Raw genomic sequence first — 22,741 nt, 5'->3', positions numbered from 1 at the left:
TTTTTGCAGGAGGGTGGGTGGGAGGAGGTGTGTTCTAGGTAGCTGTGGGAGTCGGTGGGCTTGAAATGGACATCAGTTACAAGCTGGTTGCCTGAGATGGAGACTGAGAGGTCCAGGAAGGTGAGGGATGTGCTGGAGATGGCCCAGGTGAACTGAAGGTTGGGATGGAAGGTGTTGGTGAAGTGGATGAACTGTTCGAGCTCCTCTGGGGAGCAAGAGGCGGCGCCGATACAGTCATCAATGTACCGGAGGATGAGGTGGTGTTTGGGGCCTGTGTAGGTGCGGAAGAGGGACTGTTCCACGTAACCTACAAAGAGGCAGGCATAGCTGGGGCCCATGCGGGTGCCCATGGCCACCCCCTTAGTCTGTAGGAAGTGGGAACCTCCGGATACAACGCATCATCCTCCGACACTTCCGCCATTTACAATCTGACCCCACCACTCAAGACATTTTTCCATCCCCACCCCTGTCTGCTTTCCAGAGAGACCACTCTCTCCGTGACTCCCTTGTTCGCTCCACACTGCCCTCCAACCCCACCACACCCGGCACCTTCCCCTGCAACCGCAGGAAATGCTACACTTGCCCCCACACCTCCTCCCTCACCCCTATCCCAGGCCCCAAGATGACATTCCACATTAAGCAGAGGTTCACCTGCACATCTACCAATGTGGTATACTGCATCCACTGTACCCGGTGTGGCTTCCTCTACATTGGGGAAACCAAGCGGAGGCTTGGAGACCGCTTTGCAGAACACCTCCGCTCAGTTTGCAACAAACAACTGCACCTCCCAGTCGCAAACCATTTCCACTCCCCCTCCCATTCTTTAGATGACATGTCCATCATGGGCCTCCTGCAGTGCCACAATGATGCCACCCGAAGGTTGCAGGAACAGCAACTCATATTCCACCTGGGAACCCTGCAGCCTAATGGTATCAATGTGGACTTCACCAGTTTCAAAATCTCCCCTTCCCCAACTGCATCCCTAAACCAACCCAGTTCGTCCCCTCCCCCCACTGCACCACACAACCAGCCCAGCTCTTCCCCCCCACCCACTGCATCCCAAAACCAGTCCAACCTGTCTCTGCCTCCCTAACCGGTTCTTCCTCTCACCCATCCCTTCCTCCCACCCCAAGCCGCACCCCCATCTACCTACTAACCTCATCCCACCTCCTTGACCTGTCCATCTTCCCTGGACTGACCTATCCCCTCCCTGCCTCCCCACCTATCTTCTTTACTCTCCATCTTCGGTCCGCCTCCCCCTCTCTCCCTATTTATTCCAGTTCCCTCTCCCCATCCCCCTCTCTGATGAAGGGCCTAGGCCCGAAACGTCAGCTTTTGTGCTCCTGAGATGCTGCTTGGCCTGCTGTGTTCATCCAGCCTCACATTTTATTATCTTGGAATTCTCCAGCATCTGCAGTTCCCATTATCAGGGAATTAGAGATAACAAGGTGTAGAGCTGGATGAACACAGCAAGCCAAGTAGCATCAGAAGAGCAGGAAAGCCGACGTTTTGGGTCTGGACAGTTCCTACTGTCTCTGAAACAACAGGGAATCAGCAGCCTTCACATTCAAAACTTTCCGCTGGATTCCCGTTCGATAAAACTTTATATTGCAAGCATTAAGTGAAAAATTGGTCAAGAGTAGAGTCACATTTCCTACTGAAAGACAAATTAAATTGAACGCACTATTCAACATCGAGTCATATTAACTCTGAGACCAGGATGATGATGTAAATGATGTTGCTAAATCAGATTTACTCAGCATGAATTCACTGTTAAAAACATTATTGTTGTGAAAAAATGAGAAGATTAAGAATTTTTGAAGTTTTTTGGGGTTTGGTGACCAGTTGAGTCATGGACCATAAATGGTCAGGGTGGATTTCTGTTTCTTAGTGAGTTAACTGTTCACAATGAATTGGCAAAATCACCACCAAATCTGACGTCAGCAGCTCTCATATGGACAGCAAACAGAGGTCCTGGTTACTCGACTGCATCTGTTTCTGGAGGCGTGCATGTGTGCAAAGATAATCTTAGGCAAGTTCCATCTGAACCTACAAGTTGGATAGCTTCCTTACAGTCACTGTCTGGCCTTCTATGCAAATAATGTGAGCTAGCCATGGGATTGGAAGGTAATTGTAGGTTTGGGAAATGGAAAAAATGGCAAAATTGATTTAAACAACTTTTTACATCTTAAAGATATTAATGGTGCTTGAATAATACATCCCCTTGTCTTTTCCTTTTTAAAGGGAGACTCTGGAGGACCATTGACCTGCATGGATCCTGTATCTAAGCAATATTACTTGTATGGGATTACATCTTGGGGTGATGGCTGTGGACAGCCAGGAAAACCAGGGGTTTATTCCAGGGTACCCAGTTTTATAAACTGGATTAACAATGAAATAAAAAGTAAATATCTTTATGTTATATCACAAACTTCCTTTTACAATTGTTCTAAATTGTGTTATAAGCTGTGGAAGAAGTTGTTTCTGATGAATATATTGTTTCAATGACTTATATAAGGAGCCTATATGCTATAAAAGGAGAAATGGTGCAGGCCTTTGGGAAAGTCTGGGAGTAGAGCTTATTGGATAGTTTTTTCAAACAGTCAGTACAAACAGACTGGGCCATGTGGCCTCCTTCCATGATGTAAAAGTTGATGATTCAATGCCAGCCTAGAGAAACATCTAAAGGTAGCCAACAGCTTAAAATGTTGACAGCATCTCTCAGAAAACTGACAAGAACAGCCTGATCACAAGCTGGTAAGGGTGAAGTAACTTACACATAGTTATACCCAATATTCCTTAATAAAGCAAAAAGACAGTGAGAAATGAAAACCTGAAATGAGAAAACTAAACGTTAAAATACAAACAAGAAATGTATTTCTAGGAGAATCTGACTGTGTTCCCTCCTATGTTGACAAGAAATGTATTTCTAGGAGAATCTGACTGTGTTCCCTCCTATGTTGACATTAATTTGATTCATTTTGGGTCATTTTAGGTATTGTTAGATTTCATGCTCAATTTAATGGCATTTGGAATTTCAACTAAGCAAGAAAATTATTATTTCCTCTAATTTACTATAAGGGATAGTCTCCCACATCCAAGCTCCCCCACCATTCCTTTACTGCTTCACTGCTCTGTACCCAACTAGTCACCATTCCATGTAATTTTCTGAGTGAACCTTTGACCTGTGTGTGATAATGACCTCCAGAACTGGAAGTCAATGCTGCAATCAGTATCTGCACAGCCTATAGGAACATTGCAACCAACCCACTTGTATTTCACTCCTCTTCAAATATTCTAATTCACACTGTCGATTTTCTCTACACCATCCTTCAACTCAACTTCATACTTTGTTTCCTCCAACCTGATTTAAATTGGTTTTCATCTTCTATTCTTCCATGCAAGATGTAATCTTCTTTCCCATAAACTGTTCAAGTTCGTTGTGTCCTTACAAATCCTTCTCAACACTTCTTCCACATCCTCCATTCAAAACTGTAACTTTCTCTACACCCTGTTTCACCTTGCCCTCATCTTCCTTATACTCTGTTGAAGATGCTACTCTGTCTCCTCAGTTCATGCTGGCATTTCTCCCCTATCCTAGTAATGTTAACATTATTATTCCTTCCCAAACTTCAAACTTCAATCTGCATTCTTCCCCTTTGCTTTTACTTCCTTTTCATTTTTTATGAGAAACTTTTTTCTTTCTTCTATTTCCAGCCATCATTTTTTCTCTAACATTGTTTCTATTTCTTTTTACCTTCTCCTCACTCCTTCATTGCCATCTATTCTCCTTCATTAATATCTATTTTTTCTCTTCATTTGTACCATCTCTTCTCTCCCCTCCCATTTGCAAATTGCCCCACTCAAATTTCCCCTTCATTTCCAAACATTCACTTTGATTGACACCCATTGTCCCAGACAATTGTTATCCAGAATCTTCTTCTTTCTATCTATCTAAATTATTTCTACTCCAATTTCTTCATTGCTACTTACTGTCTTCTTCTTTATCCACTCCCCCCTTCTCCCATTTTAGTTGAATCTGGCTGCTACTTGATTGAATTGGCCAATGTTGCTTCGGCTGCCAATAACAATGATTCCAACATCATGTATTGCAAATCAAACTCCTTTTCTCAGAAGAATTCACACCATGCTGTGCGCGGCCTAGAATTCTTTCTATTAATACCGTTGAGAAAAAAAATCTAGTCTTTTGGGGCTAGAAGTGCAATGGGATTGTAAAAAGAAATTGTCCAGATTGGCTGAGAGATTGCACTGATGAGACAGTGGACTGGTCTCTAGGGACTATTGTCAAAAAATCATTGATGTACTTACTAGGAACCTGAACATTGATCAACAGGAGGAAATCCCAAAGATTAAAGTCTATAAATGTACAAAGCCAAGCTCTGCAATCAGAGAACTATTGTATGTTGTAATAATTGCATTTTAATATGTGCATACGACACATCTGAAAGAGAATACAGTTAGAAATCCCAGCCAAGAACTTCAGGAGCTGATGCAGCATTGTTCTGTTTACAATTTATTGGTTGTCCTGACAACTTTCCGAATCACAACTGTGGGCAGGAGAATTCTGTTCTTCTTCTTAATTCTATATGACATTTCCACTTTGTTATGTATTTAGTCTGTATAGCCACCTAGTGATGAATTAGGCAATGCTTGAGTTTCTGCTCTCAGCTGAATTGAACTATTCTGTACTCTCCAAAGGGTATGTGCTTTTGCCTGTATAACATTAAAGTATGAATTCAATATCATACTGAGAGCTAACTGAACTGCCCTCTTATATTCTTGTCTTGCCTCTGGAAAATAAATGAGATAGTACAATCAATAACTTTGACTTAATGTAGGCCGATCAGACAGAATAACCAGAACACATTACGATGACCACCAGAAATCAATCTCTATAGCTCTCAAAACTGTGAAGGCTTATTTGACAGCAACTTATAATGCCTATGTTTTATGACACATATTTCTAAAAATAAAACTGATAATACTATTAGATGAATTTTGATTTATGTATAGTTTTAAGATATATGAAAACTGCAAAACTCAGGAATTAATTTCATCAAGTTGTTACTCTATTCCAACTGAGTATTGCAATTTTACAAAGAAGCAATTGTAAATAAAAATGATTTCTGTTCTGAATCAAGATCAAATTCTAACAGCAAATAAATAATTGTGAGGAACTAAATGTTCATATTGCAAGGTTGTAGAAGATTTTGCTTATGATATTAGTGTAATGTATTTCTGTCCTTATTTTAAATGAATGTCTTGTCTGGTGTCCTTCCAGAATCTCCTGGAAGTCGAGAGCCAACCTGCTTTGACTTTCATAAACTCTCAGAGATGCAGGATGCACAGCAAAAATCTGAAGTTACCCGACTCTGTGCATTCTATCATAGATTCTGCCCACCTTTATTGGGAACAACAGCTTGCAGTCGATGCATTGAGGAAAGATGCAGAGGGAAAATGAAAAAATGTGGTAAGCTTATCAGAGAGATGAAGGGTCTAGGCCCGAAACGACAGCTTTTGTGCTCCTGAGATGCTGTTTGGCCTGCTGTGTTCATCCAGCCTCACACTTTGTTATCTTGGATTCTCCAGCATCTGCAGTTCCCATTATCACTGGGCATCACTGAGCAGGTTGTTGCTGAGTAGGTGCTGCTTGATAGTACTGTTGTGTTACCCAGTGGAGAGTAATTGAAGGTGATTGGCTAAGAACAAAAGGGGATGTAAGGATTTATTTTTTAACATAGCGACTTTCTTTGATCTGAAATGGATTGCCTGAAAGGGCAATGATATCATAACATAAGCATTCAAAAGTAAATTGAATGAATACTTGAAGGAAAAGACACTTTTTTTCAGCTATCAAGAAGGAATAATGGTAAGGGAATAATTAGATAGTTATGTCAAACAGCTGGTACAAGAGTGATGAGCCAAACGTCCCCCTGCTGTGCCTTCTCACCTTGTGATTCTGTGATCTATTCACTGTCAAGTTTCATCTTCATAATTTGGGCCATGAGCTGCTGAAATGGAGCAAACGCCCAGAATAGAGTCTGCCTGATTTTCATCCCATCAAATTTAATTATTCCATTGAAACCAATAGATTCTGCACCAGCTGAAGTTAACACAAAAGACTCTGTATCTCAACCTTGCCTGAAGCAAGGTGACCCTCGGGTTAAACCATTACCAGTCACCTCTCTCTAATCAGAGAGAAGCCCTATAGCCTAGTAAGAATATGGGAACCTTACCTTTGCAATTGATGAATATGTTCCACTAGATTGCTCCCCAGGTAGTTAGAATGAAACTCCTTTATATGTCTGCTATTGATAATCTACTCTCAATATGAAAGTCAAACCGTCCTGGACAACTTTGCAAGTTTTATTATGAGGGTAAAAAACCACCGTATACAAAAAGTGTATGTAGTTAATCAAGTTTACTCCTTCATGCAAGTCTTTTTTTAACCCAATACATGTATGGCATATTCAGCTTGAACTCTGCCCCATTTATATTGAGGAGTCAGCCACCCGGATTTATATGCAATAATCTCGTTCTACAACCTGGCTGTCACTAGGGAGAAAATTGTAATCGCATAAATATGTGTGTTGGGATGGGATAAGATTTGAGTAAGATAAGAGCCCATGGTGTTAGAAGTAAGGCATTAGCATGGATAGAAGATTGGCTCTCTGGCAGACGGCAAAGTGTGGAGATAAAAGGGTCTTTTTCAGCATGGCAGCTGGTGACAAGTGGTGTCCCGAAAGAGCCAGTGTTGGGACCACAACTTTTCACTTTATACATTAATGATCTAGATGAAGGAACTGAGGGCATTCTGGCTAAGTTAGCCAAAGATACAAAGATGGGTAGAGGGATAAGTAGTATTGAGGAGGTAGGGAAGCTGCCAAATCATTTGGACAGGTTAGGAGAGTGGCAGATGGAGTAAAACATAGGAAAGTGTGAGGTCATGCACTTTGGTATGAAGAATAGAGATATAGATTCTTTTCTAAATGGAGAGGAAATTCAGAAATCTGAAGTGCGAAGAGACTTGGGAGTTCTAGTCCAGGAGTTTTTCAAGGTAAACTTGCAGGTTGAGTCAGTAGTTAGGAAGACAAATACAATGTTGGCCTTTATTTTGAGAGGACTTGAACATAAAAGCAGGGATGTACTTCTGAGGCTCTATAAGGCTCTGGTCAGGCCACATTTAAGTATTGTGCACAGTTTTGGGCCCCATTTCTCAGGAAGGATGTACTGGCCCCGGAGCGGGTTCAGAGGAGGTTCATGAGAATGGTCCCAGGAATGAAAAGCTTAACATATGAGGAACATTTGAGGACTCTGGGTCTATACTCGATGGAGTTTAGAAGAATGTGGGGGCATCTAATTGAAACTTACAGAATACTGAATGGCCTGAACAGAATGGACGTTGAGAAAATGTTTCAATTGGTAGTAGAGACTAGAACCCGAGGGCACAGCCTTGGAGTAAAGGGAGATAAGGAGAAACTTCTTCAGCCAGAGAGTGGTGAATCTATAGACTCACTGCGTCAGAAGACTATGGAAACCAGGTCATTGAGTATATTTAAGACAGAGATAGATAGGTTCTTGATTGTTAAGGGAATCGCGGGATACGTGGAGAAAGTGGAGAAAGTGAGAGAACAGGGTTGAGAAACCTATCAACCAAAATTGAATGGTGGAGCAGCCTTAATGGCCTAATTTCTGCTCCTATGTCTTATGGTCTTATGAAGATCAATGTTAACATTTTAAAAGTTTCAAATCAAACACCAAATACTGTAGCTACAATAGAAGATCAGAGGCTAGGAATCCTGCAGCAAGCACCTCACCTCTTGACTTCCAAAAGCCTGTCAACCATCTACAAACCACAATTTAGGCATATCATGGAATACTTCCCACTGGCCTGGATGAAGACAATTTCACCAACAGTGAAGAAGCTTGACATCATCCAGGACAAAGCAGCCCACTTAATTGGCACCATATCCACAAACATCCACACTCTTCAGCAGCTTCACACAGTAGCAGCAGTACATACTATCTACAAAATGCTCTGCAGAAGTTTAGCAAAGCTACTTGGGCAGCAGCATCCAAATCTATGACTGTTACCATCTAGAAAGACAAGGACAAGGGGTATATGGTAACACCATCACCTGCAAGTAACCCTCCCAGCCACTCTACTTGAGACTTGGAAGTATATCACCATTCTTTAAAATCCTGGAATTCTCTTTCCCAATAGCATATGGGTGGTCCCATCATCAAATGAACTACAATGGTTCAAGGGCGTGTTTCACCACCACTTTCCTGAGGGCTATTAGGGGTGCCATAGATGCTGGCCCAGCCAGTGATGCCCATGATCTTGAATGAGTAACCACAAGTACCAATTTAACTTACCCACTTCTGGGTTTATCAGAGCTTGGTCAAGTGCCAGACAGCCAACCTTGCTCACAGGTTGGTTAATTAAATACTTTAATGACCCTGGTAGCCTCAGACTGAAAACTGATTTGCTAGTTTAACTCTGGCTGAAAAGAGAGACATTTTGCTCAGGCTTTTGATTTAGCTCTCGTCAGGTTAAACTCAAGAATGCCAAACTTCAAACAATTACTGCAATTTATACAAGAGAACAAGGGTGCTGACTGTTTGGCAAGGTGACACAGATTACCAAAATGTTATCATGGAGGAAGCAAGCACTGTCGGACTGGGGAACCACCTCCAGCAGTTGACATTTTGCTTAGGGTTTTGCAAGTACAAATTGATTGCTTACTGTATTTGATCACCAATCATTGGGATTTAGAGTCAATGTATTTAGTATTGCACTGACACTGAAATCTATGCTCGACTTTGCTCAGTTTTGTGGTAGGCATAATATCTTTTGGACTGATGTTTGCAGCCACTGTACATTTTGCCACTGCATAGTAACAGTGCAAAGCATGTTCATTCAACTGTTCACAAAAGGCAGAGGGCAGGCTGTACTCGAGCTCTTGTTATATAATGTACTGTGGTTGTTTGAAATTTGACATTCTTTTGTATGTCCTGCTGAGCACATGATCATAAGCTTTAGCAACATATCTCTCTTGCCCACAATATACAATGCTATACTACCATGTGACATTCAAACTGACAATTGAATATACAATAAAAATTACTAAGTGTACCACAGGAAGTCAGATTTCAAATAAGAGAAAGTAATGTCTTGAAAGTGACAGAGAATGCAAAATAAATTAACTCAGTGTTTTATGACCAACCTTATCTCATCATGTATTTCAGCCCATTTCTAAAAAGAATTGAGTATACATATAAGGTAACATGCAAAGGATGTAGAAGCCAGTTCAGATCACAAGTGCAGTTTAATTGTTACTTGCCTGGATTTTATGTACTTGTGTGATTTGTAGTTGAACATTCAGACCTCTGATGGAACTGAACCGGATCACGGTTCTCACAAACAGACCTGAACATTATGTCATGTCTCTTCGATTTGATGGTCATTGGGAAAGTAAGTTGGCACTTCTGAACAGTCCCAAGCCTCACAGCCACTTAATTCAACATGTGCTTGCTGACCTTATGAAATAGGGTAACATCCCACTGAATTCGAATATTATGGTGGGTGTTGCTCGTCGAATGGGGCAATGTTCCCCAATCTGTGATAACAAAGTGTGGAGCTGGATGAACACAGCAGCCCAGCAGCATGTCAGGAGCGCAAAAGCTGACGTTTCGGGCCTAGACCAACCTGTTACGGTTCCAGACAGGATACCCCAAATGTTTAAGCTCCCAGGTGAACTGATTCCCCTTGTTTATGCACCTGCCCCTCGGTTAATTGCAACAGGTTTAAGTTAAAAAGTATCCCTTCCTATGTGGATAACTTTTCCCAAAACCTAAATGATTTTATGTTTTAAAGCTGCCAATTTAACCAATCTTTCTTGAGTTAACAAAGAGTGAGTTCAATAATTACTAAACACAGAACGATTAGTAATGCATACAGACAGATCAGAAATAGGACGTGAGTGCAAAAAGAAAGATCTAAAAAGCAGATGTATGGATCAATCTTTGTAGTGCTTGTGAAATCAGGTGGTTTAACTTAGTGGCCATTGTAGTGGAGCTTCACATCTATAGTTCTGATTATCTGTGTATCTATCTCCAGACAGCCACTTAATTGCCAAATCCACTTATATTTTGGAATTAAGAATTAAGAATGTCCACAGTAATTTGGAGTTCTGGCCCATGGTCATGTCATTTATCGTTGGCACAATTTACCAAGGGGTGCAATCCTTTATGTACGTCAAAACTACATTTCATTGTATTTTTAACACTAAGAATTTAAATCATGCGAAGGCTTTCATTGAATTGACTTTAATGGCAGTAAGCATAACTGGTACATTGTAACATACAGACATTGTAACACTAGAATTTGAATAACCTTCTCTGCATATTACTGATAATGATGTTGGCTTCTGGCAATAATGGTGACAATACCTTTTCATCAGTTGCACTTTCTGTAAATTTCCATTTAAAATGTCTTATAACGTAATTTCACAAATTTTGTGGATAAGGTATATTTTTGGAAAAAAAAATTCCTGAAAAGATCTAGTTGGCTATTTTAAATCATTAGTAACTTTAGTCTTGTAATATTCTATTCATTCAACATCATTATTTATTACAGAACTCGGGACATTTTTGCAGAAATTGCTGGACCTGCTTCACCCAGTGGAAGAATTTTTCCGCATTCGAGACAGTTTCTCCTTCTTTACAGAGACAATCCCGAAATTCATGGAGAACATTTACACAAACATTTTTCCATCCCAAGGGCAGCGCTTAGCAAAGCACGGGAAAGGTACACAATAATGTGATGGGATTGTGTGAGCTATCTAAGTTAATCTTAGTTTTAATTCAGATTTTTCACATTAATTACACAAACAAAAATGCTATTCTGATATTTTTATTATACATTCACTTGATGTGGGTATGCTCACTAGGCCAGCATTTATTACCTGCTCCTTTTTACCCTCGAGAATGTGGTGGTAGGCCAATGTTTTGAACTAGTGCAGTGAACGTGGCGAAGGTAATAGATACTGTTATTAGGGAGGGTATACCAGGAATATTCCCTAGCAATGAAGAATTAATTTGCTGACATATTTCTTGTGTTGTAACAGAGAATATACTTCATAAGTAATTAATTGGCTGTGAAGAACTTTGGGATGTTACGGTTTACAAAATACTCAATAAAATGCAAGTCTGTCTTTCATTAACGGTATTGCATAGCATGGCAAATAGTGAGCTTGTACGGGCAAAAACTGCATTGACAGCTCAAGAGGGAGGGTGCCAGACTATGGTGACAGCTGGAGGGAAGTTCCCTCTCATGGTTAGTGGGTCTGAAAGTGTCAATGGGAGCTGATGGTATGATATGACCTTGCATATAGGCTGCAAGAAGTTAGCATGCTGGTTCAGTAAGTAAGTAGGAAGGTAAATGGAAAGTTGGTCTTTCTTATAAAGATGGAGCATAAAAATAGGAAAGTCAACTTATGACTGTGCATAGCATTTGAGACAGACCTAGAATGTTGTGTACAGTTTTGGTGTCTTTACCCAAGGAGGGATGTACTTGTAATAGAAGCAGTTTAGAGAAGGATAATTCCCGGAATAAAGAAGCTTTCTTATGAGGAAAGGTTGAGCACGTTGGGTTTATAATCACTGGAGTTCGGGAAACTGATAAATGATCTTAATGGAAAATATAAGTTTCTAAGACGGCTTGATGTGGTAGATTCCAAGAGGAATTATCCCCTCCTCGGGAATCTAGAACTAGGGCCACTGTTTAAAAACAAGGGTTTCCCATTTAGGAGTGAGATGAGGAGTTCTTTTTCTAAAAGAGTAGTTAATCTTTAGAATTCTCTTTCCCAGAGAATAGTGGATACTGAATCAATGAACATATTTGAGGCTGAAATGAACAGATGTTTGATCAGCAGTTCAATGAACACAAGCAGGGAAGTGGAGTTAAAGCCACAGTCAGATCAGCTGGAATCTTATTGAATGATATAGGCTGAATGGCCTATTTCTGCTCCAATTTCTTATGATTTTATTGGCGAACAGGAGTGAGGTAGGCCAGAAATACTATGTTGGGCCTATGGCAAGAAACACTGCTCCCCTGGATTACAAAAGGGAGTGCTGAAAGATGCAAGATGATAAAGTGTGAAGCTGGATGAACACAGCAGGCCAAGCAGCACCTCAGGAGCACAAAAGCTGCTTGGCCTGCTGTGTTCATCCAGCTTCACACTTTATTATCTTGGATTCTCCAGCATCTGCAGTTCCCATTGTATCTGCTGAAAGATGCACATTACTTGGTGGAACTGGCTGTTCCCAACTCCCTTTTTTGTTGGGTTTTGCTAGACACAATGTGCAGTAATGATAAGATTAAAACTGCACTCCCAAATGCATTGTGAGAATCTGATTTAAACATGTTAATAAAGCATTCTTCCTTTCCACAGCAGGAGATTCAGATACACCAATATCCAAAACTTTAACATAACACAGGCGGCAGGCACATGAAGGCCATTTTAATCAGTAGAAATGATGGGAATATGTCACAAGATGTATTTCCCATTTCATAATGCTAGATTCAAAGGCTTTGTGGGAGCCAGTATTGGGTAGTAATGTTAAAATGTTAAAAATTCCAAAATAAGTTGAATCCGTCATTGGCCGATCATTTTATCTTCCCTATCCCATCATTTGGAACAATTTGAAAATTGATTTTGTCCCTCAGCTGCCCAGAGTTGGATGGTTAACAAATAAATTAGTCCAAAACATCCTGTACTGTTAAAATTAGACTCCGTAGGCATTCTATTCGCACTTCTGGTGAACAGAAGAATTAGGTTCTTATTTGTAGTATGTCATTGTTTGTAGGCCACGATAAGAGATTCAATGTATTCTCAAATTGCAGTTACTGGATTATAAAGTTTATTAGGTGAAATTGTGCTTCAAGTTTGATTTATTAATTAGTTATGTGCATTTTAAATGATTAGAAGAATGGACACAAAGAAAAGATCTGTTAGAAGAAAGAAATGGACTGTCGCTGGAAACTAATTTAGAGTTAAATATTCAGCAGAATATTAGCAACAGGTGAGCACATTTTTCAGCTTTTCAAATTTATTTTTCTTCCCCAACCACCTCAAATGGCCCAAGGGGATATCTTCTTGCGTGAATTGAGACGGTGTATTCAGTTAAGTTATTTAATGATGTGTGTCTTCACAACAAAGCCTGATTTTGTTGGATTTTATGAATTGCTGACACCATACTTGGGAGTGAATGGGTGCATAAAGTGATATGTGTTGACATGGGTAGGGTTTGAAGAGTGTTTAGAGTTTAAAGGAGAAGGTTGGAGGCATGTTTCTTGTTTTATTTTTTATTTCAAAACTCAGGACACAGGGCAAGATTCCCAAGGTAGGTCTGGCATGTGGCCAGCCTCCAAACCTCTGGGTCTTTCTCCCCAACTTCGATTCCAGCCTGCCCCTCCCAGCACCCCCACCAAAAATCCAAAGTCCAGGCAGCCGTTCTTAAAGGTCAGGCTCATGGAGCCAGGATTGATTCCATCTCTGTGCAGTCAACCTGAGTCTGTGCCTGCTGGAAACCTGAAATAAGAGTGGAAAATGTTAAAATATTCAACAGGACTGGCAACATGTGTGGAGAGAAAAACTGTTGATGCTTTAAACATTTGTTCCATTCCCTTTGAGCTGAATTTTTCCAGCCTTGTGGAGCAATTTTCTGTAAGGGGGAGAAACAGTAGACGCTTCTTTTGGTGATTTACGTGGACAGTGTTGATAGTACCATTGTCCATCAACTATGCTAAATTGTATCTCTGAAAACCATTTATTGGGACAATACCTTAAGACATGATTTTATAGATCTTTTGTGGTCTGGTATTTCTAATAAACCACAGGTTTCTAATTTTTTAATGGAGTGAACAGCACAGATGCACAAATGGTCATTGACCTGACTGCCAGTGAACGTACAAACGGTGGCATCAATTACTGGCAACAAATGTCTCAAAGCTAGAATAGAGGTGAATATTCAGGGCTACGTCTCTCTGTTCCATATGTAATGATGTCACAACAGTTATGCAAATAGTCATACTGAGGCCAAAGTCTCCAGAATAATGGCAGAGGTCCATAGAAAGGACAAAGGCTGCCTGTGTTGGGTGTGTGTGTGTGTGTGTGTGTGTGTGTGTGTGTGTGTGTGTGTGTGTGTGTGTGTGTGTGTGTGTGTGTGTGTGAGTGAGAGAGAGCAGCTTCAGGGCGAATTTGGACATGGAGTGAGCACTGAAGGTTCACTTCTCTGACCATACAAGAACTGGCTCAATATATTACCCTTTCAGTTGGAAGGCAGCTGTGCCCATCACTTGGCAATGATGTAGCACTGTGAGGTGGCGTTTCTTTGCAATCTGGTGAGTCATAACCTTCTATAAAAAGTTTTAATTTAAATGTAGAACAATATGAATTGTCAAAGATTGTTCTCCCAATATATAGCTGCCTGCACGCAATTCATTTACATTGAATGTTATTTTCCTGTGCAGAAAATGCTCTATACACTATAATATGTGTAAGTTTTACTTAAGTTATAAGTAAGTCATTTCCTTAGATTGCCTAGTGGCATAAAGTAGAAGATAGTTCACTGTTTTTAGTTGGTAACTATTGACAAACAAAAACACATATACTTTATTTACCTGAATCCCTCTCTTTTCAAGAACTGTAGAAATGGGAACAAAAGAAGTTCAAAACTTGTTTAAAGGTATTGGACCTGATTTGTACAATTGGATGAATTATTTTACTAAGAACGCAGATTTCCTTGACGTGGACAAAGAACAGAATAATACAGGCGTAAAAGAAGGGCAACTCTTTTTTCAGGTATAGTAGCCAGGAATTTCACAGTTCCAATGCTCCAGTAGTATTAAACACGTGAATAATTCTGCAAGTGTTGAGTACAGCCAGTATCTGGAAACATGGTAAATTTGTACAGATACTAATAGTTTATAGCATACAAAACCAATATGTCTGCCATGGCACTTCCAGTATTAGGTTTTCTCATCCCATTTCCTTTTCCCTGTATCATGTTGTATTCTTTGTTATCCCTTTAAATTGGTAAATGTAGTTGTTATTCATCACAAACTCTATATGAGGGATGTTTGCCAATATTTTATTTTAGAATTCCACAATACAGATGGAATCTCTGAAAGAAGACATTCAAAGTCTGTTGAGGAGTTTGAGCTCCCAGCCTGAGATAGCTGAGCTACGATCTGCCATGCAGAAAATTACACATGAAGCAGAGAGATTGTCTCCAACATCTTTGAAGGAGAATGGTATATTTTAGAAACTTTCAATCGTGCTTTTTAAAGAAGTTAATTTTTATTTTTACATTTACATTCTTTCCCTGTTGCAACATTGTCTCATCTACAGAAAGATAAGGCAGTTTTGTGAATTTATCAGTTGTCTTACTTGTTAGATAGAAGAAATCACAGTAGAAGTATGGCAAATGAGAAATCAGAAATTAAAACCGAACATACTGGAAATAATTAGTAGGTCTGATAGCATCTGGAGAGACAGAGAAACAGTTCACATTTTGAGTCATCACCATAGTGGGATTGCCACCACCTACAAGTTTCCCACCAAACTGTACAGCATCCTGACTTGGAGCTTTATCATTGGTCCTTCATTATTAGTGTGCTAAAATCCCTTCTTAACAAGAACTGTGGAAATAGCAGCTCAACAAGACTGCTGACCTCCACTTTCTCCAGAGCAAGTAGGGTAGGCAAAAAAGTGCTGTCCTAGCCAGCAACACCCAAATCCCATGAATGAATAAAAAGAGGTCAAATGTAACTCTTCTTCAGAGTGAGGTATCAGAACTATCCACTTAGATTTGATAATTTGTTTTAATATAGCATGCATCAGGTTTGCACTCATAGTAATGAACTTCAAAAGACTTTATTTAACAAAGTTATTTACAAAGTATGGTAACAGGTGATACACTTATGAAGCCCTAAAGACTTAAGTGATTTGGCATTACTATGACATAGTCCTTTTCGCATATACTCAGTGGTTATCCTTAAGGCAAAGGTATAAGTAACCCTTTAGTCTACACAGCATTCCAACCTGTTATTAAGTTGAAAAGAGTGAGAAATTTTAACCAGAATAATGAAGAGACTGTCATTGTCTCACCTGTTGCTCAGACTTGCTGAAGTCAGCTGTCCCTCTCCTCCAGTTGGAGGACAGTATGGGTCGTTTGGCCTCCTCTCCCAGCCAGTGGTCTCCATCCACTTGTCTTTCCAACAAACGAAAGGCCATTGTCACCTCGCTGTTGTTTATACTGGAGAAGTGAAATGATATGAAACCAAAGGGAATAGTAAGTTTAATAAAGTTAAATTCAATTCATTTGCTGTCTTGAAACAAAAGCAATGGTTTCATTTTTTCCTAAAACACTTTGGAAATGTTTGTAAAAGAAATGTAACTGAAATCAATTATTTTTAATAGGGCTAAATTCATCTAAAAATAACTTAAGAGTGAAGAAACAAGGTGATTTAAGTGTTGTACAAGACTCTGGGATGTTTTTGAAAACCAATGGTGAGTTGTCAATTTGTATACCGTCAAAACTGTCAGCAAATTTTGAAAGGGAACATCACTAAGAGGAAAAGGTACTTTCAATGAAACTCAAATCTGAACGTAGTCTTTGTTTGGATCTGAGTTCTGAGATTGGCAACCATGTTAGAAGTTAATTGAAGGATAATGTTAAATGTGAACCTGCATGTGGCTTTTCTATTTAACTGAGAGAAAAGTATGACTAATTAGCCCCTAAAATGCAGGAATATTTTTGAATTTATTTGTGCTTCAAAATGCTTTCTAATCCAATAAATTACACCCAGAGAACATTATGCCACACAGGTGTCAGGCAATGACTATTACAAACAGCCTATCAATTTTCCCTTCATATTCCATGGCATTCATTGGAACGTAAATGGAAATGTCATCACCTCCATGTTTACTTCAAGTCACACACCACTGGGACTTCACCTCCTTTTATTACTTCTGAATTCAAATCCTGAAAATTTTTACTAAAAAGTATTATGCTGTTACCAACACAAGCCACACTGCCTTGCCAGTGATGTTTACATCCTCAGAATTCTTAAAATTAAAGTTATTTTCCATTTAACACCTCTAACCATGGTTCATGCTAAATACGTAGCTCAGCACATAAGCAAAGCCAATGCTGTGAATAAAAGGATATACATTGGAAGTAAGTGGCAAGACCAGATGGCTGAACTGGATGAGTTAGTTGAGAGTCAATGACAGTAGGTGCCATAGGATTGATCAGTGGGCCGGTGATAGTTGGGGGTTGGTGTCAGGTCAGGTTCAGGGTGGTGTGTATCAGGCCCAGGAATTGAATCAGTGGGCTGGTGGGTCAAGTTGGGATTGAAGATGTTGAGGGGTGGAGCTAGATTGGGTCGGGTTGGATGAATGTATTAGGGATTCGATTAAGCATTGTCAGATTGGAAGGGTTGGCAGGAATTAGGTTCAGTGAGGTTGGATCAGCAGAAATGGATCGGGCAGGGGTGGGGTTGTGATGGAGGTGGGGGTGTGGTGGCTGTGTGGTGATGTGGTGGTTGGGCCCACCCCAGGGTCAGGTTGGGGAAAGGTTGACTCCAAAAGGATCGAGTCAGGCACAGTCGTGGATGGGCATAGAGAAATTTAATAGATGGGGGGTATTAATGGAGTATCAGGTATCTCTTGAGCTATTACCCAGAAGTTAGAGCAAATTTTTAATCCTCTACTTTTTCCTGGGTAATTGTTAAGCTTAATTGAGTCAGGACCTTTTGAAATCTTCAACATTAACAACCTATTTCAGAAGATTCCAGGTGTAGGGGAATTAATCATTGAAAATTCAATTTCTTTTAGAGTAAGCTGCAAAGGAAATTCTGCTTGGTCCCAACATGCAACTCCATCCAAGCTGCTCCAGCAGTTATCTGCCCATTAGAATATCTAAGACATTCAGTCATTTTAGTAGTGAAAAATGAACCAGCTCAAACAAAATATTTCTTTCCATACCTAGGCATTAGCTAAGATGAATAGGTTATTTACATTTAAGGAGAAAGTAGGTAAACAAATGAGATGTAAAAGAAAAGTAGGTTTAACTGCTAAGTTTAGATGGAAAAGGTTGGGCAGAGGCTTGTGTGAAGCACAAACACCACACATACCAATTGAAACAAATAATTGATCCAGTTTTGAACATTCTGTGCAGTTTGGTAACCATCAAAAACTATTGATAGTTATTATTAATTTTTGTGATTAGTAACAGGGGTTAGTTGACAAAGCAGGCAAATGTACCATTCGTGCAAGAACAGGTATGACTATAAGATCAGAAAATATATGAGCACGAGTGGACCATTCAGCCTGCTGGGTCTACTCCATCATTCAATGAGATCATAGTTGCTCTGATAATCCTCAAATCCACTCTCCTGCCTTTTCCTCATGACTCCCGGTTCCTTTACTGATTAAACGTCTGACTATCTCAGCCTTGAATATACTTGATGACCTAGCCTTAACAGCCCTCTGCGGTAAAGAATTCCACAGATTTCACAAACTTGTGAGAGAAGAAACTCCCCATCATCTCTGCGTTAAATGTCCAACACTTTATTCTGAGATTATACCCTCTGATGCTAGACTGTCCCACAAGGGAAAACAAACTTTCCACATTTATCCTGTCTGGTCCCCTAAGAATCTAAGGTGTTTCAATAAGGTCTTCTCATTCTTTTACATTCCAACAAGCCTGGCCTGATCTACTCAACCTGTCCTCATAAGACAGTCCCTCCAAACGTCATATTAGTATAGTGAGCTTTCTCTGGACTGCCTCCAATGCCGGTATATCTTTCCTTAGATAAGGGTCCCTAAACTGTTCACAGTTTTACTGCTATGCTCCAACCAGTGCCCTGTATAAAGGCTGGTTTGTGATGCAGAATGACACCAACAGCACGGGATCAGTTCCCATAATGACTGAGTTCACTATGACAGTGCTACCTACTTAACCTCATCCCTTGCCTGAGGTGGGGTGACCCTCAGGTTAAACTTACCAGTAGATATCTTTCTCTTAAGATAGTACACAGTAAGCTACTCAATAAGAGCTCACGGTGTTGGAGATGGTATATTAGCATGGATAGAGGATTGGCTAACTAATAGAAGACGCAGTTAGACTTGGGATGAGAGGGGTATTTTCAGGATGGCAGCCTGTAACTAGTGGTGTGCCTGATGGCTGTCTGGAACTTTGGTGACTTTACCTTTACCTACATAGTTTTAGAAAAACCTCCCTACTTAAATTCCATTCCATATTCAATAAATGCCAACATTCCATTTGTCTTCCCTGCTATCTGCTGAATTTGGATGCAAGCTGGTTGTGATTCATGGACAAGGAACCTCAAATCAGTCTGTTCTGTTGCTTTCTGCCTTCTTTCTCCATGTAAATAATATTCTGCTTCTCTACTTATTCTTCCTGCTACTGAGCATAACCTGGCATTTTCCCACATTATATTCCATCTGGCAAGTTTCTGCTCACTCACTTAACCTATCCATAATTCTTCGCAGACTCTTCATGTCATCATCATCACTGGCCTTCTCATGTAGTTTTATCATTTGCAAACTTGGCTATGGTACTTTCATTTTCCTACGTTTTTTTGCCAATAATTGTAACTTCAACACTGATCCCTGCGGCACACCACTAGTTACAGGCTGATAACCTGAAAATACTCCTCTCATCCCAAGTCTCTGTCTTCTATTAGTTAGCAATCCTCTATGCATGCCAATATAACACCTCCATCACCACAATCTCTTATTTTGTCGCCAAATGTGTGATGTCTTATGAAATGCATGAAAATCTAAGGGTATTATGTGCATTGTTTCCCCCTTATTCCATTTCCTTGTTACCTCCTCAAAGAATTCCAGTAAATTTGTTAAGCATATAACCTTTCTCATGAAACCACACTGATTCTGTTGGATTATATTATGCATTTTTAAATGCCCAGCTATTACATCTTTTATAATACTCTTAACATTTTCCCAACAAACGTTAAGATAACTGGCCTACAGTTACCATTTTTTTTGTTCCCTTCCCTTTCCAAATAAAGATGTTACATTAGCAGGTTGCCAATTCACTGGGTCTTTTCCAGAATGTCAGGATTTCTAAAGATTATTTTATACTAGGATGCATTCAGTCAAGTCCAAGGGACTTATTGTTCTTTAGCTCCACTGGTTTCCTTAACACTTTTTCACTACTGATAGTTTTATTGTATCACTCCCATTTGACTCTGTAACAAAAAGAATATTGATGTTAGTCTTCTCACTGTTTAGGTTGTCAGAGCATCAATGAATCACTACTCAATGTCAGTTTATTGATGGGTGAATATAAATGGATCCTATCTATACCAGTAGAGAAGTTGTCAATGAGATTTCAAGAGGTATGTATCAATGCCTTATTTGAATACATAGAAGTCTTCGCTGACAAGATTTATATGTATAATTCAAACTTTAAATAGGCCCATGTGAGTTTTTCATGTCATGGGAGATGGGAAAGAACTCCCTGAAAATGGAGGGATATAAATTACTGCTCAATTTCTGCCAAATGTGCAGTTCTCCATGTCTTCCCAGGCCTTCTGATCTGAGCACCCATCTAAATCAAGTGATAAGTTCGTTCCCTGTGACATATATGAGGCCTTGATTAGCATTCTAACATGGTACTGTTAGTTAGATGTTGACCACTTTCTCCACAGAGCCAGATGTTATGGGTTTGATTCCAACACCAGAGACAAGGACAGGATTGCAGTACTGAGGGACTGCTGCATTGCTGAAGGTAGCATCTTCCACAAGGGATGTAAAAATAAAGTCCCCTCCAGCAAATGTAATAGATTCTGTGATATTATTAAAAAAAACAGAGAAGGTGTTACTTCTAATCTCCTGAGAAACTAACATTGGTTTACCAAATATTATTGTCATCTTCACATTGTTGATCTGGCATCATCCTGTATTTAGGTTAGCAGCTATGATTTTAAATTACAACAGTAAATCCAATTGAAAAACATTTAAATGGAAAGTATATTTGGATATTTTGTGATTTTTCTACATAAAAATAATTGTTTTCTCATTTGTTGTGTCTAATGTGCCTTACACATTCAATCCAGTAGCAGCTGGTAGTCCAGTTGAAGAGGAATCCAGGGGCCGTTTTCACTTACATTTACAGGGCCAAGAGGAGCATATATAGACAACCTGGGATGTCACTGCATGTGAACCTCCTCCCAAAAATTGGCCACATTATTAAACTATAGCTCTCACTCAAGAAGGTTGACACCATCTATGAAAACCATCCTGCTTGATTTGCACTCATTCTGCATTTTGAGCACTCACCTACTCCACTGTGATGCACAAAGGCAGCCATGTGTTCCATCCATAAGGTGCACTGTAGCAATTCACCTGGCTATCTTTGATAGCACCTCCCAAATCTACGACTTTTACCACCTAGAACATTGTGGTCAGAAAACCATAGCTTACAATTCTCTCTCCAAATCTCAGCCCTTCCTCACTAGAAATTACATCACCTCCCCTCAACTATTACTGGTTCGCAATCCTGGAACCCTTCCTTACAGTTTTGTCTGTATATCAATACCTCGTAGACTACAGCAGTTAACGAAGGCAACTCATCATCATCTTGTTCAGGACTATCAAGGATGGGCAATAAGTATTAGCCCTCCTAGCTACACTCATGTCTTATAAATAAATTCAAAGCAAAACATAATGAACATCTCCCCTTCTATTTTAGAGTGCTGTCTAATGCATGCAAAACATATATTTAAATGCTGACACATGGTGTGGCATTGTATCATGGCACCGTGAGTGAATTATGACTAACCTCATTAACATTCTGTTAATTTCTGTATTCACCACTTCATCTTTGATTATTTTCATCACTTATAACAAGCTCAAACAATCAAAGACATGTTCTCTTCCACCTGTTCCTTAACACAGGCTTACCTCCCTCCCAGATGCCCTCACTTATTCTTCTAACATCATGATTTCTTCTTGCTTATCGTCTGGCACCTTTCCATGCAATTGTAGCTTTTTTACTGAGAGGAAAATGCATGTATGTATTTGTTGTGTTATTGTTTCCCTTTTATAGTAACAGCTTTGTCTGTTGTTTCTATAATCCTGTTCTGGCATTGATTCTAGTAAACAATAGTTATGATTCTCTGCAGTATATTTTATTTAAATTAGAAAGCAGTTGATAAATGTATTTTTAGCTCAATAGCACTTTATTGGGTGTATTTATGTTCTTGTCTAGGTTCTGGTTGACATGACTTCTAAAAACGAGAAAGGGCTATTTAAAGCACGTGTAAAAGCTACAGTTGGAGGTCGCCTTGCCACTTTTAACAGTTTGGTTGGATTGGAGAATGGCTCCTTTTACAGAAGCATGGCACGAGTTATTGGCCAGGCCTTGGATGTTTTACAAACGTAATATAGTTCTAAGAAGAGGGTATTTGCAACTCCCCTTCTTGTTGGGATTTTGGTGTTAACACATTCAAGCACGTTTCTAGTAATATGAAAAATTCAACAAGGTAGGGAGAATTCATTATATTGCTTTGGTTATAGCACCTCCACAACTCTTAATAGTTGGAAAATGAGGAAGGAATTAAAAATTTTCAAAGCACCTTACAATATATTGAAAACAT

The 22,741-nt window shown here is 39.7% G+C and overlaps 1 protein-coding gene across 1 annotated transcript in view; it reads left to right on the top strand.

Annotated features, from left to right (window-relative positions):
- Positions 1 to 22,527, top strand: part of prss56 (serine protease 56) — a 50,122-nt gene extending 27,595 nt beyond the window's left edge. The window contains exons 9-17 of the mRNA XM_059650824.1: positions 2,245 to 2,404; positions 5,303 to 5,491; positions 10,664 to 10,834; positions 13,014 to 13,110; positions 14,732 to 14,891; positions 15,190 to 15,343; positions 16,512 to 16,601; positions 20,373 to 20,479; positions 22,354 to 22,527. Coding sequence (XP_059506807.1) covers positions 2,245 to 2,404; positions 5,303 to 5,491; positions 10,664 to 10,834; positions 13,014 to 13,110; positions 14,732 to 14,891; positions 15,190 to 15,343; positions 16,512 to 16,601; positions 20,373 to 20,479; positions 22,354 to 22,527 — 1,302 coding nt within the window. The remainder of the gene's footprint in view (positions 1 to 2,244; positions 2,405 to 5,302; positions 5,492 to 10,663; positions 10,835 to 13,013; positions 13,111 to 14,731; positions 14,892 to 15,189; positions 15,344 to 16,511; positions 16,602 to 20,372; positions 20,480 to 22,353) is intronic.
- Positions 22,528 to 22,741: the final 214 nt, after the last annotated feature.

The sequence above is a fragment of the Stegostoma tigrinum genome, chromosome 14 (assembly GCF_030684315.1).
Source record: "Stegostoma tigrinum isolate sSteTig4 chromosome 14, sSteTig4.hap1, whole genome shotgun sequence".
Lineage (NCBI taxonomy): Eukaryota > Metazoa > Chordata > Chondrichthyes > Orectolobiformes > Stegostomatidae > Stegostoma > Stegostoma tigrinum.
This window is presented reverse-complemented; position numbering and strand designations above follow the sequence as displayed.